The 17,195-nt window shown below is 41.9% G+C and overlaps 2 protein-coding genes across 10 annotated transcripts in view; one reads left to right on the top strand and one right to left on the bottom strand.

The window, feature by feature from the left end:
* Positions 1-683: 683 nt before the first annotated feature.
* CRNKL1 (crooked neck pre-mRNA splicing factor 1) lies at positions 684-16,538 on the bottom strand. Its single transcript, XM_007099240.3, has 14 exons — positions 16,368-16,538; positions 14,433-14,585; positions 13,305-13,396; positions 12,325-12,483; positions 11,690-11,856; positions 9,759-9,937; positions 8,441-8,611; positions 6,678-6,869; positions 5,898-5,957; positions 5,145-5,225; positions 4,134-4,373; positions 2,861-2,962; positions 2,170-2,418; positions 684-1,222 (listed from the first exon to the last, which is right to left on the bottom strand). The coding sequence occupies exons 1-14, from the start codon at positions 16,416-16,418 to the stop codon at positions 1,055-1,057; spliced, it is 2,064 nt and encodes a 687-aa protein (XP_007099302.2). The 5' UTR covers positions 16,419-16,538; the 3' UTR covers positions 684-1,054.
* A 15-nt stretch (positions 16,539-16,553) lies between these two features.
* Positions 16,554-17,195, top strand: part of CFAP61 (cilia and flagella associated protein 61) — a 280,127-nt gene continuing 279,485 nt past the window's right edge. For 8 of the 9 annotated variants that reach the window (XR_006215618.1, XR_006215619.1, XM_007096562.3 and 5 more), the window contains exon 1: positions 16,554-16,640. The gene's annotated coding sequence lies outside the window, so the exon portion shown is untranslated. The remainder of the gene's footprint in view (positions 16,641-17,195) is intronic. The other variant, XM_042980979.1, reaches the window with a different exon arrangement.

Below are 17,195 nucleotides of genomic sequence, written 5' to 3' on the forward strand. Positions count from 1 at the left end.
CTTTCTATAATAGCATACTAGAAATTGTGGTATTCTAGGCAGACGTGATTGCCTTGTCCAGTAAGGTTGGGGAACATGCCAGCATTGCTACTGGGGATTCAAAAGGTATAGTAGTATTTACAAGGCTCTGGGAAGCTGAACTACAAAAAGATTTGATTAATAAGACCTAACCCTTAATCTAGGATTTCCCAAACTTATTGGAGCAGGGGACACTTTTTCACAGCACGTTTTACTGTTCCTTAAGCCAATACAGAGCTCAACCAGTTTGGGAAAACAGATTACAGTTTAACTGAAATCTGACTAAAACGTTCTTGGTAAAGAGCCCTTGTTCAGAAATACACGAACTATAAATTATTTCCCAACTAGTGTTTTCAAAAGTAGGTAGCAAAAATGGCCACTGTTAAGAAGCTAAGGGCGTTTAGATGTTAAATTCAAGCACATTCAATTCTACAAGGACATAAGGAAGGGATTTAGGAAAGTGGCTTGGAATGAACACTTAACACTCACTATGTACCAGGTATATTCCTTTTCTAATTTAATCTTCAAAATGAGTAGCAGAAGCTCATTTTATGAGTAAAGAAACTAAAAATAAAGGTTCAGTTATTTATCACTAAGTGGCAGAGCTGGGAATGGAACTCAAGTCTGTGTAACTCTGAAGACAGGAAAAAGTTACAGGTTTCAGATGAGTGCATGAAATATATTTATGAAGACAAGCATGAAAAAACCATACAAGTTACTGTAGAACATAACTTAAAAACTAGAAAAAGACTTTCAAAAGTCTGCAGGTCCATCTAAAATAGATGCTAAGCATTACCTCAATTAGATTTCCTAATGCATGATGTAGACAAATGTTTGGACTGATAAATCCAGCAGTTACAAAAATTACTTGCAACCCCTAAGCCAAGAGCATTTTAAAAATTATTCAAAAAGTAGCTATCAAAGATTCCAATCAATTCATTACTGGTGAAATATACAAAAACTTACAGGAGTCACAACAGTTCCAAACTATTAATTTATAAAAATAGTAACACACTTCTCAATATGAACAAGAACATCAGGATTCACTCTCATCAATGTCCTTATCTGGGTCTTGCTCAGCAGCCTCCTTTTCCTGTTGCTGTTTCTTCCAAAGTTTGGCCATGGCCAGGAGCTTGAGGTTGGGTTGGTTGGCAGCATCTTCGGGAAAGATGTAATCATAATACTCTTCCCAGCCTGCATCAGACTACAGACAAAAAGTAAAACAATGAAAAGATAAGCCAACACATGGCTGAAATACTCAACTGCAGTTACTTTAAAGTGGAGAATTTTCACTGCCAAACCCAGAGTTCAAATTCATCTCATGTTCATCTTATGAAACAACATCAAAGCCCATCACAGCAAGAACAAGGGCTGGGCCTGCAAGATCGGGAGTGAACGAGTAGCTGTGGGGTTGGTATTGCCGCAAGGGGAGCTCGTGGAGAGCTAAAAACCAGTGGAAGAAGAGCCTAAAAATCAAAGCACAGCTCCTCTGTAGTCAATCAAGAAGATACTCTGTGTCTCCTCCTCCATCTTTCAGTCTTCTAAGATTTTAAATTTTTAAAGACTTACTTCATGTTTACCTGGTAGTGAGAGCTATAAATCTGTGCACTATTCCGACTCCCTGTCCTTACTGCCCATCTCCAGTCAGTCACTGATTTGGCTTCCTAAAGGTCACTGTAGTTCCAGCCTGTACCATCACTTGCTTACAACAGCCTCCCGACAGATTTCCTCTAATCTAAGCTCCTCGAGTATGCCTGCGGGAGATGCCAACTACTGGGGCATGTCATTTTGTGCAAAAGCGTCTGCGTACAGCTTACAAAGCCTCTGGATTAGGTCCGACTTAGAAGTTGAATTTCATTTCCCTCCACTCTGACCTCCTGCTTAATGTTCCAGAAATACCACACTACATGCAGTTCCTCGAATCAACCACCTCCAAGAGGCCTTTGCCAACTGTCTCCTATTCTCTAGCCTTGGGTGGACCATACACCCTGCTCTCTCCTTCCATGGTAGCCAGACTGCAACTGTCTTCTACTCCAGGCTGTCTCTTCCCATGGTCACATTGTAAATGGTACATAAAAGTACAAATTCAAAGTCAGATGCATTTTCGCTCATCTGACATGAGATGACCAGCTCCGAGGGCTCAGTTCTTACCCCATCATCAGCCTGGACCTTTCTTCTTTTCTTGACTTTCTCTGGCATGAGTTTGTCTACTCTCTCCTTATCTGATACTGTTCCAAATTCATCTTCAAAGCTTCGCCATGATTCTAGCAACATAAGTCTCTCTTCCTTTTCTTCGCAGTTTCTCATGGTTTTGTTAGCCTCTTCATAAATTTGTCTGCATTTAGCCAAACTTCCTTCTTTCCCTGAAGACAGCTCAAACTGGGCAAAGCTGATCCATACCTTATGAAAAATTATTATAGAACCAAATTAATAACCATGTCACCCAGAAAACATTCATGTAGTAACAATAACATGAATCTCTAGTTAATGATATCTGAACATACTAATAGTATTCCAAAGAACACACTGATTATATGTTTCAATAATGCTGAAGCAGTCTGCTTCTATATCCAAGTAAGTTTGAAAGAGTCTTAAAATCCTGAAAAGAGCTGAACTTTTTATTAAATCCTGTGATACTGAAGTTATTCCCATGCAGTATAAATACTGACTTGGTATAAGCTTTATATTGCAAAGTCCTCTGAGACTCACGGGCACCTTCTAAAAGCAAGGAAATCATTAAAAACAAAACCAAAACAGAACACTTAAAACACAGAAATAAAATATCTCCTTCAGGACTGCTGATTTAAGCAAAATCAAAGATCATTGACAGAGTGCAGGATACCTTGACATGCTGTGTTCGCTGAAGCAATCGTCGGTAAAGATTTCGTGTTCTCTCAGTTTCTTCCTGCTCAATTTCAAAGTCAATATATGATTTCCAAAGCACCTAATAAAGAGAACTTAGTCAGTCTTGACATTTAAAGAGCAACATGTCCCTAGCCAAAGCTGAGCTTAACTGCCACTCCAACCTAGGACATCCAGAAACCCAGGATTTCTATGAACAATTAAAGACTAGGCAGCATGTGGACACAATAAAAATACTGGCATTTACAAGCTGGCCAAAATTTGGCTACAATTCTACATTATGAGATAAAAGGCTTTGGATTCATTTGTGGATTCTCTTTCAGAGTTTTTCAAATGCTGGACTTACCACAAGAAGCTCAGAGACTTGCCAAGTCTCCCAGACATTGCCAAGATCCTGTCACATACAACCGACGTTGCCAGGGACATGCCTAGGCCAGGATATACTGTTCTTACCTCCACTGTAAATTCCTTCATATATCTGAATTCACTTCAACAACTATTCAGTAAGCAGCAGCCCACCTGCTAGGTACGGCCTGTCAGGGAACAAGGATGTAGTCACATGTGGCCTGGATGCCTGGGAGCTGAGGCCAACCGATGGAACCAATAACACATAAGGCCCTGACCTAGTGCGGCTGGTGGAGCCCAAGCCAAAAAATGCAGAGTCACATTAGGGCAAGACTAATAAAAGGGCTGGGTGATTTCAGTGGCTCCTGGGAGATTCACAGGGTGCTAGCTGTGGTTTGGCGCCACCTCGTGGCTCAAGTTTAAATACGGAAGGGATGATTTCAGGTCCTGGGGCAGGCCAGGACAGTGGCAGTAGTAATTCCAGGAATATCCTGCTTTACATACAGCTTCTTTTGCTGGCCCGATCTGGGCAAAACTGTGCTAGGAGAATCTGGGGATGTGCAGTCTCAACTTCCAGTTCTCCAGATGGGGCTGCCTGCTGCCTGTTTCCATCCCTTTAGTTAGCTTTCTGTTTGAGGAAAGGAGGCAGAGAGCCAGTCACAAACCCTATTATATCCCAACTCATCCTGGTGTCACAATGGGGTTCTGGGCCCTGGTATCCTACTTGAGGGTCCCCTCACCCCCATCCTTCTTCTGCTATCTCCCACACAGAAAGAACTAATCTGAGCAGACAAGACTACAAGTAAATTTACCTTTATAATGTGAAATGCACACACATTTAGATGGTTATCTAAAGCAATGCTGGAGAAGTATCTAAAACAAGATTATATTCAACTCGAGATCCTCACCTCCGGCATGTCTAAGCGTGGCTGACTGATGGCTAACTCATAGATTGCCCGGGCTCTCTCAATATCACCAAGGATTGTCTCTAACTCTGCAAACTTAATCCAAGAGGTACAATTTTCAGGTCCAAATTCCAAGAACTTCTCATAAAGCTTCCGGCATCTGTCAAATTCTCGAAGCTGCAGCTCCAATTCTATGTAACCTTTAAATAACTTGTTCTTTGGGCATTTGCCTATGGAAGTTCCCTGGAAAACAAAATGACCAAATCACTGGGATATGTGGGTTCAATCTGTGCACAGACATCACCAACCTATCCCAACAACTGTTCTCTGTTGCGGAAGAACATGACAAGCCACTCTTTCCCTCTGTGGTATCACAATGTCCACACTGGTTCTTGACAGAAGGCCAATGGAAACCCTCTACTTCCCCCACCAGTCAAGAGGGCCTATGCCCATTGGGGCCTGTTCAGCAAGAGAGTGTTTCAGAACTGTCTACATAAGTACTCTGGATTTTACTTAGTATCTCAGGAGCATGTAGGGAATATGGACGTCAAATGGATAAAACGTCCCATAAATGAAGTGGTAATCATAGAATGAAATCTGCCTTGCTGCCCACAGCCAGGGCAAGAGTGGCTAGTAGAAGGATAACTGCATTTATACACAGTATTTAATCTTATCAAGACACTTCAGAATAACTGTTAAGAGGAAGGTGCATGTAACACCCCTGAATTTTGCACATCAGTCTATTAAAGAGCTGATTTAAGACCTAATGTGAACTAAGATCAGATCTTTCCAGTCTGAGTAAAAAACTGGGAGCTACAGATAAAGCTTCCAATATTAATTTACATTTTCACCCAATCCTTCTTCAAAGGCCATGCATTTTCTGACATGTCTCAGGCTATAAAGGCAGAACAATTCTGTGGCATTCTTAGTAGGAACTGTCCAACTTGTAGGCACTGAAATTTAATTTTCTTCTCATAGAAGTCAATGATGCATCTCGATCCTTTCTTTACTCACCAAAGCTCTTCTGGCAAATGGTAAATTTTTCTGTCTTATTTCAAATTGTGCGTATAGTAACCACATCTTGGCAAATGTGAACTAGAAAACAAAAGCACAAAACACCTAAGAGAGTCATTTCAATGACACTGAAGTATGTTAAAAATTTAATAAAAGGCCACATGCGATTAGATTTCCCTACATATTCAGAGTGAAGACAGACGTGTTTTCTTGTTTTTAAGCAAATAGGATGTTTATTTCATAAAAGTTACAAACAGGAATCCAGGTACTTTATTGCACTGCATGGTCCTGCAGCCCCTGCTGTTTTGTGCGTATGCTGGTGAGCAGAGAGAACACACCACCTCTATTCTAGAAGGTAACTCGGCCAACATCTCTACTTGTTTCTCATGCTGGGAAGTAGGGCAGAGATAATGTCTCAACCGTTTCCAAAACATGCACGAGGTGTTCACCCAGGCATGCATGTGTCCACTCGGATGCCAACAAACACCTGTTTGTTGTTTCCTGCACGTGCTGTGTGCTCTCTGGATGTGCATCTTCCTCCATCCTCCTATGAATTTCTACATTATCTGTATTATTCATCACTTAACACAGGCTGTCCTCTCAACTAGACTGTAAGGTGTTTTCTGAGGCAAGGAGCATACCCAGTTCTCACTTGAGCCTAGCACAGCAAACTATTCAAACAGTAAGTATTACTCGCAAGAAACAGAAGTAGGATTTCGACAGTTTGGAATAGAACACTTAAAGCAAACATACCTTTTTATGAGGGATTAATTCCAAAGAAGCTTGATATACCTGTCTCGTCCTCTCAGGATCCTGTATTAGGATAAGAAATTTTCACAAAATATTGAAGTCTGTTACTAATACTTTCTACTGATATTAGTAAAAATGTATACCCCCAACACTGAATATGTTTTTGCAAGTTGCTATTTTCAAACTCTGATTTAATCATTTATGATCAAAAGCGAACTACCTTTAGCCATCAAACTTTGGTTAAAGAATCACCAACAATATAGCCATCAAACTCTGAGGCTTCTCTGTAGAAAGGCTTTTCGCCTGAGAGCACAAAGAAACAAAGATGTTTTATAGTCTCCACAGTAGAAAGCTAGTCTTTCCCAATTAACTTACACAACTGATTTCTGAAAATCCCACTTGATCTTTACTAAAAACAAAGATGTGCAATCTAGCTGTGATCCCTACTGATGAGACAATACAGGGTATGATATGAAATTAAGCTAAGGACTGGTTCATTGTTCCCTTTCAAGTCCAAGTACTAATCTTCTTGTGCCTCAGGTTTAAAACACAAAATACGACGGAACAACAACAACAAAAACCTTACCTGTGCCCACAACAGGTATACAGAGTTTAAAAGGTTACAGGGAGAATACGTAACTGTATGGCTGAGAACCTAAAACTAAATTCCTGTTTCTGGGACTGTACGTATCAGTTACCACCCATGGTGGCTGAGCTGTGGCCAAGCTGTACGCGCAGGGCTGAGACAGCCATCAACAGCTGATGTGGGATTCCGTTTTTTACCTTTGCCTCCAATTCCTCATAGAGCGCATAGTTGACCCACAGATAGATGTAGCGCTTCCAGTGCCGCTTCTCTTGAATGGGTGGCACATTGGCAATGGCTCTTTCATACACTTCTCGAACAGTTTCTGCTTCGGCATCACTTTCCACCAAGCGCAAGTAGTCAAACCACGCATCGTAATTGTGTGGATTAGCCTAGAAAGATGCCAAGTTTAATGAATAAAAATCAAACCAAGAGCTACACTTGCTGGACTCCATGAGGGTAAAAGACACTAGATTGCCTTCTTATATTTTAGCAACTGTTTTTCTAGATTCCTCATCCTATCTCATTAAAACAAACAAACAAAAATGACTGAGATTTTATAAATAGAAAAGAAAAAGGAATATAGAGGAGAGATTAGCCAGGTGTCTCAGAGCAAGGTTGCTTTCATATACAAACACCAGCCCTAAGATAAGTACTCAATAATTAGATGCCTATTATAAATGTTTTTGTTCACACATGTGACTGCATATCATTATGTCTAGATTTAAAATTACAGGGGAATTAAAGTTTATTTATTTATTTTGAGAGAGAGTGAGCATGAGTGAGGGAGGGGCAGAGAGAAGAGAGACAGAATCCCAAGCAGGCTCTGAGCTCTCAGTGAGGAGCCCGAGGAGGGCTCGATGCCATGAATTGTGAGATCATGACCTGAGCTGAAACCTGGAGTTGGACGCTTAACTGACTGAGCCACCCAGGTGTCCCAAAATTACAGTGGAATTATAACCATGGTCACAATTGTGACACCTGCTCTTTTCAGTTAATAATCATTTATCTTGAACATATCTTGCTGACCTCATTTAACACCAGATTCAGCCTTTTGTTTGGCCATATCCTAATTAATTTGACTAAGCAAAATATTTTAGATATACAGCAGACCGGTAAAGGAAAATGCTACGATCTTGAATTCAAATCAAAACAGTACATTACATGTGAAGAGATGAGAATGGAACTTTATCTATCTACATTTTTTGTTCAAGCAGTTAAGCTAAAAGGGAGTGTACAAAAACTCAAATCTCTGAGTTTGGCTAAATCTCTGAGTCTTCCTTCTTCAGAAAGGAGTTCAAATGGATTCCCAATTTTAATGTTTATTTAATTTGAATGAGAGAGAGAAAGAGAAAGAGGGAGAGAGAGAGGGAGGGAAGGAGAGAGAGAGAGAGAGAGGGAGGGAGGGAGAGAGAGAGGGAGGGAGGGAGAGAGAGAGGGAGGGAGGGAGAGAGAGAGGGAGGGAGGGAGGGAGAGAGAGAGGGAGGGAGGGAGAGAGAGAGAGAGGGAGGGAGGGAGGGAGAGAGGGAGAAAGGGAGTCAGAGTGTGAGTAGGCGAGGGACAGAGAGAAGGAGACACAGAATCCAAAGTAGGCTCCAGGCTCCAAGCTGTCAGCACAGAGCCTGGCACAGGGCTCGAACAAACCCACGAACTATGAGATCATGACCTGAGCTGAAGTCAGATGCTTAACCAACTGAGCCACCCAGACTCCCCAAATGGATTCTCAATTTCTGCTCAGGTTCTATAGTGCACAACCAGCAATCAACATGTGAGTGGCAGAGCAAACCTGAGTTGTGCTTGCTGGCCTTTTCCATCAGTCCTGCTTATTCCTACTGAAAGAGCTGCCAATTACTGGGGACACATCACCAAGGGCATGATTCCTGGAAGCTCTCCCTCGCTAGCCCTCGCTTTACTGTAGCTGCTATAGTTACCCACATAGTTCAGCATCCACGCCAGCACTCACCTTCACCTCTTCCTCATACTGGAATCTTCGTTTGCTCACAATGATGTCTTCAATACCCCGCCTATCACCAAATTTCTTCTCGAAGATGGTATAATTTTTAAAGAGTTCTTGGGCCTCCTGCTTTGAAATCCTATCCAGGGCATACTTGTAGATGACCCGTACCCTTTCAAACTAAAAGCAGACAGGATGATTATTTCTACAACACAGTATCCTCACTTTACTCACAACATGGAAAGTAATTATGACAGAATACATTACTTGGTGGATTCTGAGGTCTCCAAGTGTCCAAAATAAAGACTTTTCTTCTCCCTCTTGTTGAGAGTATTCATTTCAGTCAGGACAGACTGGCACCCTCCTTTGAGCTCCGTATTTAATACTGTCTACCTAAGGTTGTCGGTCGGATGTCAGCGTGCATCTCAGAATAAACAGGTCCAAAACTGACCTCCCGTTTCTCAAACCAAACCTGGATACCTCTGTCTTCCCAGTCCTGGTAAGCAACACCTACGGTCATGCACTTGCTCAAGCCCCAAACCTCCTGGGTCCTCCTTGATTCTTCTCCTTTCCTCATTCCCCACATTCACTACTTCAACGAGCCCTGCCACATCTGCCTCTGCAACAGAGCCCTTCGCTTCCTCCCTACACCCAAGCCATCTGCATTTCTTCCCTGGACCACTTCAAATGCCTCCTCACTTCCCCTTCTGCCACCTTCTTCCCAATATGATCTCCACAAATAAGCTAGAGACTTTCCTTCGAATATAAATCCTGTCCTACCACTCTTCTGCTTAACACCCTTCACACTTCCCACTGGCCCTGGGACAGGATCTGAAGTCCTTATCACGATAAGTGTTAAGACCCTGCATTTGGACCTCAGTGCATCTCACTCGATTGTAGTATTTAAGTTACTTTAAAGGATTATTTCCATATATAAGAATAGAACTGACTTATTTGTGGGGCAATCTTTGTTTTCATTTCAACTTCTGTTCTCTAAGCGCTCTGGGCTTTTGTTTTCCAGGTTTATTACCTGTAGAGCCCTTTAGTGTGGAGACCAAATGACGAACTCTCAGTTTACACATAATATTCTTATCATAGATACAAAAGCTTAATTTTCAAGCAAAGCACAACACAATTAGGACAGTTTAATACGATTTATAATCGCTTGGCTCCCAATCTGCAGCTAAGCCACAAACATATATTGTTTTCTTTTAGAGATTTGAAAACATTTTTTCCAAGGGTAAGATGGATGTGAACTCAGCGTGCACAATAAGTCATCTTTCCTAGGCTGTTATGCAATGTAATTGAGTTCTTCAAGTGTACTTACTTCTTTCTGATTTTCTTCAAATTTGGCAAAGGCAACATAAAGGTGTTCATCCATATGTTCATCTCCAAAGAATTCAACGGCTCTCTCGTACACTTTCCGTGCATGGGCAAAATAACCATGTTTTTCTTCAAAGCGGGCATACTTGATCCAATTCTTAACATCAGGGTGCACGAGAACAAGTTCAGGGGACTTAAGGAAATACCACGCAAGACAATGAGGCTTAAAAAAAAAAAAAGCCACCAAACCCAAACCCCCAACAATGCTAACTACAATGATAGGGTTGATAAAACATGGGCAAAGGCAAAGAAACACTAATCTGTACCTCTAGGAGTGGGCCGTGTCTTGTTCACCCGACTTCCTCTAGTGCTGATTCAGTACTTCAGTAATGGGTACAAGTGAGTGTGGAGAAGTGAAAAACCTGAAGCCTGTTTATCAATGCCATCCTGAATAAGTCATTAAATTGTCCAAGACTTAAGCATTATCATCTGTAAATAGAGAAAAAGACCACCAACCAACCTCACTAGATGACTGTTGGCCTTAAAGGAGGAAATGGGTATAAAGCTCTTAGCAGATTTGGACCAAAAGAATGTGCTCAATGAATGGCACCTACTGTATTATATACTCAGTAATGTTAATGTTTGAATTAATGATTAAGAAAAAAAAAGCACAAAAACAAAACTGCTAACTAGAGTCAGAAGAGAAAGGTTTTGCTTTATTTTTTAACTGAAATGTAGTTGACATTAAAAAAGTTTTGAATTACCATTTTATTTAATAGGATGTATCTATTTTTCTTCTACCTTGCTTGAGGAAATCGTGACTTCCAAAGTAGTAACACCTTCAAATGTGACAATGATGTTAAGAGCAAAGGCTCAGAAGCTGCGGCTGGGCTCTGAGCCCACCTCTACCACCACCTGCGAGACCCTGACCTCGCTGCTTAGCCACTTCTGCCTGGATTTCCCATCCTGCACACTCAAGTAGATCCTGTGCTCAGGGCTGTCCTGAGGACTGAATGGTGATATTTGTAAAGTGCTTCCAGCAAGGCCTGGCACATAACAAGTGTCATAAAAGCTTCCGTTAAACTGATGATATTAAAATGTGCAGAGGTAATGGAGACCTTAAAATTACATATTAAAGTTGATTTTTGTTTATCCTGGTATTTATGTTCATCGAAGTCACACTTACCACTTAATTTGCAAATACCAAATCACTGTTCCTAAGCAAAATATGTACACGGGCGCACATGCATGCACGTACCCACACACAAACCAGGCACATGCACACACGCTACCCACCACACTATACAGATTATAATCTTAACCTGAAACACAGCTAATCTTGGCAGATTCTATTTCATTTTCATTCTTGTTTCAGAGAAAACAAGGTTCAGAAGTGTTAACTGACTCATCCGAGGCTGCCCCACTAACACATGCCAGAGAAGGGACTCGAACCCATCCCGCTGGCCCCGGAGCAGAGCTTCTTGCAATACACTCTGTTTCCCTCTGGTCTCCATCCTTTGGCGGGGCCTCCGGTAGTGCTGCTAATGACCAACACCCTAGAAAAACCTAGGAAAAAAACCCTGGAGAAACAGCACTGGCTACAGGAGCCAGAGCCTTGGTGTGTCACTTTCCACAAGGAACCACAGCATTAACGCCAAAATACAAACAAACCCAAAGTTTCACTGGAAAAAAGCTCAATTACCCAGACTACGAACTTTTATTCTGACTGTCCTGTGTCTCTAGAAAATATATATGTAGCTTACGAAGCTGGCTGAACTTGCATCTTTCATTCCCGGCCCACGTTAATGACCGTCCATGCGCCCACACCATGACCACATTAACGACTGTCCCTATGTCCAGACCGTGACTGCACCTCCATGGGACGAGTGGCACCCAGGACAGTAACGGCGCCACTCGGACTGGCTGGAAGGATATATCGCTCGTAAATGGTGCGGGCCCGATCCACCTCTTTGTATCGTAGCTCAAAGTTGATGTAGGAGTGCCAGGCTTGCTCCTCAGGCTGCCACTCCATCCAGCGCTCAAACACCTGCCGGGCGCCAGCAATGTTCCCCAACATCTCTTCCATGTACGTGTACTTGTACCTTCAATAAAACCATCCCAAAATATGGGTCATCGTCAAAATGACTTAGGGAAAGAAAATAATCTCCAGCATTTGTAGTTTTAACTCTGTTAAATGTGAAGAAGACTTAGGCCTTTATGTTCCCCAACAGCTAAACCAAACATGTTTTCTTATCAAAATACAGATCTGCAAGGATGAACCATAGGAAAAAAAGGTAATTTTTTCTTAAAAAATTGCTTAGGTCAACAAGATATTTCTTACATATAAAAGATTACAACCCAAATTTTAGTTTTGATTACACAAGCTTTATACATTGTGATTATGACTACATACTACATACTACAAACATGAAAAAGCACTTACAGCATGTTTAAAGAAAAAGGACGTAAACTAAATATATACGATTACAACTACAGAAATAAAATAAATGCACAGAAAGGCAGAACTTTTCTAGCTTACAAAAAGCTGCTTCAGTAGATGAGAAACCTACCAGAACTGGTTGACTCGAGGCAGAGTTGTTATGGCCCGGTCCCAGATATTTCGGGCATGGTTGACCTGGCGATTCTTCATTTCCATTTCTGCGTATTTCAGCCAGAGTGTAATATTTCGGTAGTCTACATCTAAAGCACGTTCGTATATGGATCGAGCCCTTAAGAAGCCAGATTTGGAGAATGTCAAAGTAGCACACACAACATATGTGGCAACTATTTCAAACCACTTGTGGTGCCCTGCTATTTTATCAGGTGTCCACCATGAGCCAGGTTTTGGGCATATAAAAGTGAAAAGACAGGTTTTCAGGAAGCTACAGACTCTTAGAGAAAGACAGACATGAATGTAATTACAATACAATATAGTAAATGTTATAATCAAGCTTTACATCAGGAAGCAAAAGAGAATAAAAATATCTAGTGCAAAAGGCTAAATAATAGGTAACGCCAGAGTTGAGAAGTTGAGGAAAGCTCCAGAAGCCAAGGTAGGCGAGGAGGGGTGCTCGTCCCAGGCAGAGAGAAGAGCCTAGTGTAGGGCAAAGAGACACTGTGTCCTCAGGAGTGGCGAGTACACAGGCACAGCGGGGGCAGTGGGTGTGCCATGCCGGGAGAGTGCAGAAAGGCTGGGCAATAGGAAGAGCCAGGTGGTGACTTGTATTTTGTTGCCCAGCAGTTTTTGGAGGAACGATTTTTATTTAAAAGAATCCGAATACAGAGAAAGCAGAAGAAACTGCATTTCTCTGACTGTAGAGTGTGTGCTGGTGGTGACACCCACCTACAGCATCTCCTCTGTGGTCCCCCCAGGACTCTCCTACCATAGTGCCTCTGAGGCCCCTCAAAGGACCCCAGGGTTCCACGGAACAATTTAGAAAATTACTACCAGAGGTACACTCTTTTTCACTCATGCTTTACCTTTTCCTATTTCTTTTCTGTCTCTTAACTTACATCTTTATATATGAAACTATACACTCAGTAATTTTACCTTTGAATCTCCTTTAGACTCTCTTCCCATTGTGCATATTTTATCCAGTTACTAATCACAGTTCTGTTTTTTCTTATGTTATCTTCAAAAGTCTAGAGGAAGGGATAAAAGGGCAAATTGAAGGGAAAAATAAGTAAAAATGACATCTTCATTTGTCCATTAATTCTGTTCTTTTTTAAAAATGCTTATTTATTTGTTTGAGAGAGAGAAAGAAGGGGGGCAGAGAGAAAATCCCAAGCAGGCTCCATGCTGTCAACACAGAGCCTGACATGGGGCTTGATCCCACAAACTGTGAGATCATGACGTGAGCCGAAATCAAGAGCCCGACGCTTAACCAACTGAGCCACCCAAGCAACTCCATTAATTCTGTTCTAAAAAGATTTATTCATTTTGTTGTTATTTAGGAGAAATTACATCCTGGAATCCTTGGGAAATAAGAAACTCATAATGCAGGTTATAATCTTAAGTGTTTCTTTAAAGTCTTACATGCAAACAAAGAGAAAAACTTTAGATGTACAGAATTATTAGCAAAGTTGTTGATATCTTCTCTTATTACTGATAATAACTAACTGATCCTTTAATATACTCTATACTTGTTCCTAGTATAAAAATGTTTTTGACTATTTCACTCCTCTCAGTAACATCTCCAAATTTTCATACATCACTCTTTAAACATCACTAATAAGTAAATACAACAGGGTTAGTGGTTTAAAACTACTCTCTAGAGTGAGGATTCTAGGGTAAGGAGGTCAGATCCCCAAGTCTTTTCATGGCTCTTTCCCAGGTCTTAAATCCTACTGCAGAAAGTGGTAGAGTACACAACGCGGCCTTGGTTAAGTCCAGCCCCTTACAGCTGTCACATGCTTCACTTGTTAAACTACCACCTCTTTGGTTAAACTACCAAAAATTATGTCTCTGGTGGATTTAATTTCTTTCTACTTTTAAAGATAATTCATGGTATATTTTATAAAGTTAAGCAAAATGCAATTATCTGGTAACCAGAAGTCACACTACTCATGGGGCTAGAAACGATAAACTATTCTTATGCTATTGCCTCTCTAACCAATGAGGAACTCTGCAAACTCTGACAATGTTATTAACAGACTGGAAGGTATCACCTTGACTGACCTTCCGTTTCCTTAGTTTGTAATCATTTAACTCTTCTTCATCTGTGATCTTCTGTTGAGGTGGAGGCGGAAGAAGTTCAAGTTCTCTTTCTTTAGCTTCTCTTAAGAGTTGTTCGGCAGTTATCTGTACCTCAGCCGGGGCTTTGTTTTTCACCTTTTAAGACAGAAAACGTTTCCATTTTTTAATAGATGCTCATCACACAAGGTTAGGAAAACAGACATTTTTGGGGGTGTGAACTTTTTAAGTATTATTACCAGATGCTCTCTTCGTACAACATGTTTTCATTTCTCTATGAAAGTAAACACAATGTTTTCTTTCTTATGCATGGGATCTATTACAAAGCCACAGGTAAGTCTTAAGAGAAAAGATAGCAAGAATACCAAGTGTCCCCTTTTAGATTAGTATAATAATAAACTTTGAGGCTCCTTAGGTAAAATTCTCACTAGAGGTTTTATCAAGATGTGTGCCACATCTTATCTAGTGTTACAACCTCTATTTAAAAAATTTTTCTATTAATGCCCCAGGTGAACGATAATGTCTCAAGTTGCGTTTGGTTTTTCATGGCATTTCAAATCAAAGATAATATTCAGTAACTTCCCATCATTAGACTGTAAGTTTCTTGAGGTCTTAGAGCTGCCCAACACAACAGCCATGAGCTAATGCAGTGAGTCCAAACAGAGATGGGCTGTGAGGGTAAAATATAAACTGGATTTTGAAGACTTAGCACGAAAAAAAACAAAACTATCGAAATAAATTTTCCATATTGACTACATAATGAAACAGCAATATCTTGGAGATATAGAGTTAAAGATAATACACAGTTAAATTAATGTCACCTGTTTTGGCTGTTTTTTTTAATTTTTTAAAAATATTTATTTTTGAGAGAGAGCGAGCGCGCGAGCAAGGGAGGAGCAGAGAGAGGGAGACACAGAATCTGAAGCAGGCTCTGAGCTGAGCTGTTAAGCACAGAGCCCAATGCGGGTCTTGAACTCATAGACCATGAGATCATGACCTGAGCTAAGTCGGATGCTTAATCAACTGAGCCACCCAGGTGCCCCTTAACTGTTTAGTGTAGCTGTAGGAAAAGTTAAATTACAAACGTACCTCACATTATATTTCTATTGGACCACTGGTGACGAATCAAATTTTATGGAATTGAATTATAAGACACATTAATTGTTTAATGCCACATGAGGAATCTCAAAATGATGCTAGCTCATATGTAATCACAGATAATGTGCTATGTGATTTATACGCATTATCTCGGGGAATTGTCTAAATGAGTATGTAAAGGACAAGCTCAAGAGAGCCATCTGGGCTGGAGAAACAGACTAGAGTGAGGGCATCTGCAAAGGCTCAGGACAAAGCCTGTCACGTATTAAGCACTAAGTATCAGCCACCCATGGAAATACCAGATAACATCAAATTTATTGTTTAATTAACTTAATGCCGCTACACAACGCATGCCCTCTGTTTCCTTCAACAATCAGCTGGGCTAACTCCTTGTCAGCCACCAAGTGTCAGCTTAAATATCACTTCCCCAGCAAAGTTTACTCTGCAGACCCCTCACACAACTATTCCATGGCATATTCTACGCTGCAGCAGAGCATTTGGCAAGGCTGCAATTTTACACTAACTCGTGTCTTATTTGAGCACTGCTCGTCGCCCGCGTTAGATCATAGCTTCCCAGCTCCTAGCGCACTAATTTCTGCCAAATGACCCCACTCCTTCCCCAACAAAAACACCTCCCAGGACGAAGGCCACGACGGCTGGGGAATGCTCAGGAGTGACAAAAGTCTGTCCCCAACCACCGGCTGACCCCTCCTGGGGTAGGCCTGCTCCTGGCACCACACCCTCTCCCGCCGCAGGCCCCACGGAGGTTGAAACAGCCCCTCTCCCGGGCCTCCTCCCACAAAGCCCCTCGCGGTCGCCTACCTTGGCCACTTTGGGAATCCTCTGTTTCCCGGCTGCGGTGGAGGCCGCCATGGCTGCAGCAGCAGACCTCAGGCCAACCTGGACCCCCAAAATAGGCCCGAAGCTGGCCGGAACCCCAAAGCGTTCCGACAACAACCGGGATCCCGGAACAGGAAGCGGAACTAGCTGGTATGACCTTTGACTTCCCGCACGCATCGTGACGCAGTTGTAACTTCGTTTCTGTGGTAACCAGGCTGAGCGTCCTTCTCTGAGCGCCGCATCGCAGAGTTGCAGGTGAGATGGGTAGCGCTGGCCACCCAGCGGGATCGGGATTCAGGGCGTCAGGGACGCACCCCAAATCAGTCTCCGAGACTGGGATGACTGTGCGAGGACGGGTGGGTCTGTCGAACCGTGGCGCCAGGGAAGGGGAATGGGAACAAAGCTCGGGTCCGGACGCTTGGGGGCGGAGGGAGAGAGGCCGGCCAGAAAACTACCATTCCCAGCATGCTAAGGGGGCGAGCTGCTGGGTTCCTAAGTAGCCCGGCGCCGCGTTGCCTTCTAGGCTTTGTAGTCTCTGAGGTCCAGTCCTCTTCCTTTCTGGACAGTTGTGCACAAATAAACTTTAAGGCTTGTAATAAAAAATAACTGAAGGTATTTTAAAACCAGATAATAGAAAAAATTAAAATGAATCATCAGAGTACTGACAAATAAGCCATCCTTGTGGTCAGATAAACAGATGCTTAAATTTTCTGTGAATATGCCATAATTACGTAAATTCTCTTAGCCTCAGTGTCCTTAACCATGAGACTAAAATAATAGTATATATTTTATCAGCATTAAGGAGAAAAT

Source organism: Panthera tigris, chromosome A3 (genome assembly GCF_018350195.1).
Source record: "Panthera tigris isolate Pti1 chromosome A3, P.tigris_Pti1_mat1.1, whole genome shotgun sequence".
NCBI classification, from domain to species: domain Eukaryota; kingdom Metazoa; phylum Chordata; class Mammalia; order Carnivora; family Felidae; genus Panthera; species Panthera tigris.

Coding starts and splice junctions, on each gene's coding strand:
- CRNKL1 (XM_007099240.3), bottom strand. CDS start 16,418: ATGGCGGCCTCCACCGCAGCCGGGAAACAGAGGATTCCCAAAGTGGCC. Junction 6,870..8,440: donor AGTATGAGGAAGAGGTGAAG/GTGAGTGCTGGC, acceptor GCATCTTTCTAG/GCTAATCCACACAATTACGA. Junction 2,419..2,860: donor AGCGAACACAGCATGTCAAG/GTATCCTGCACT, acceptor ATTTTTCATAAG/GTATGGATCAGCTTTGCCCA.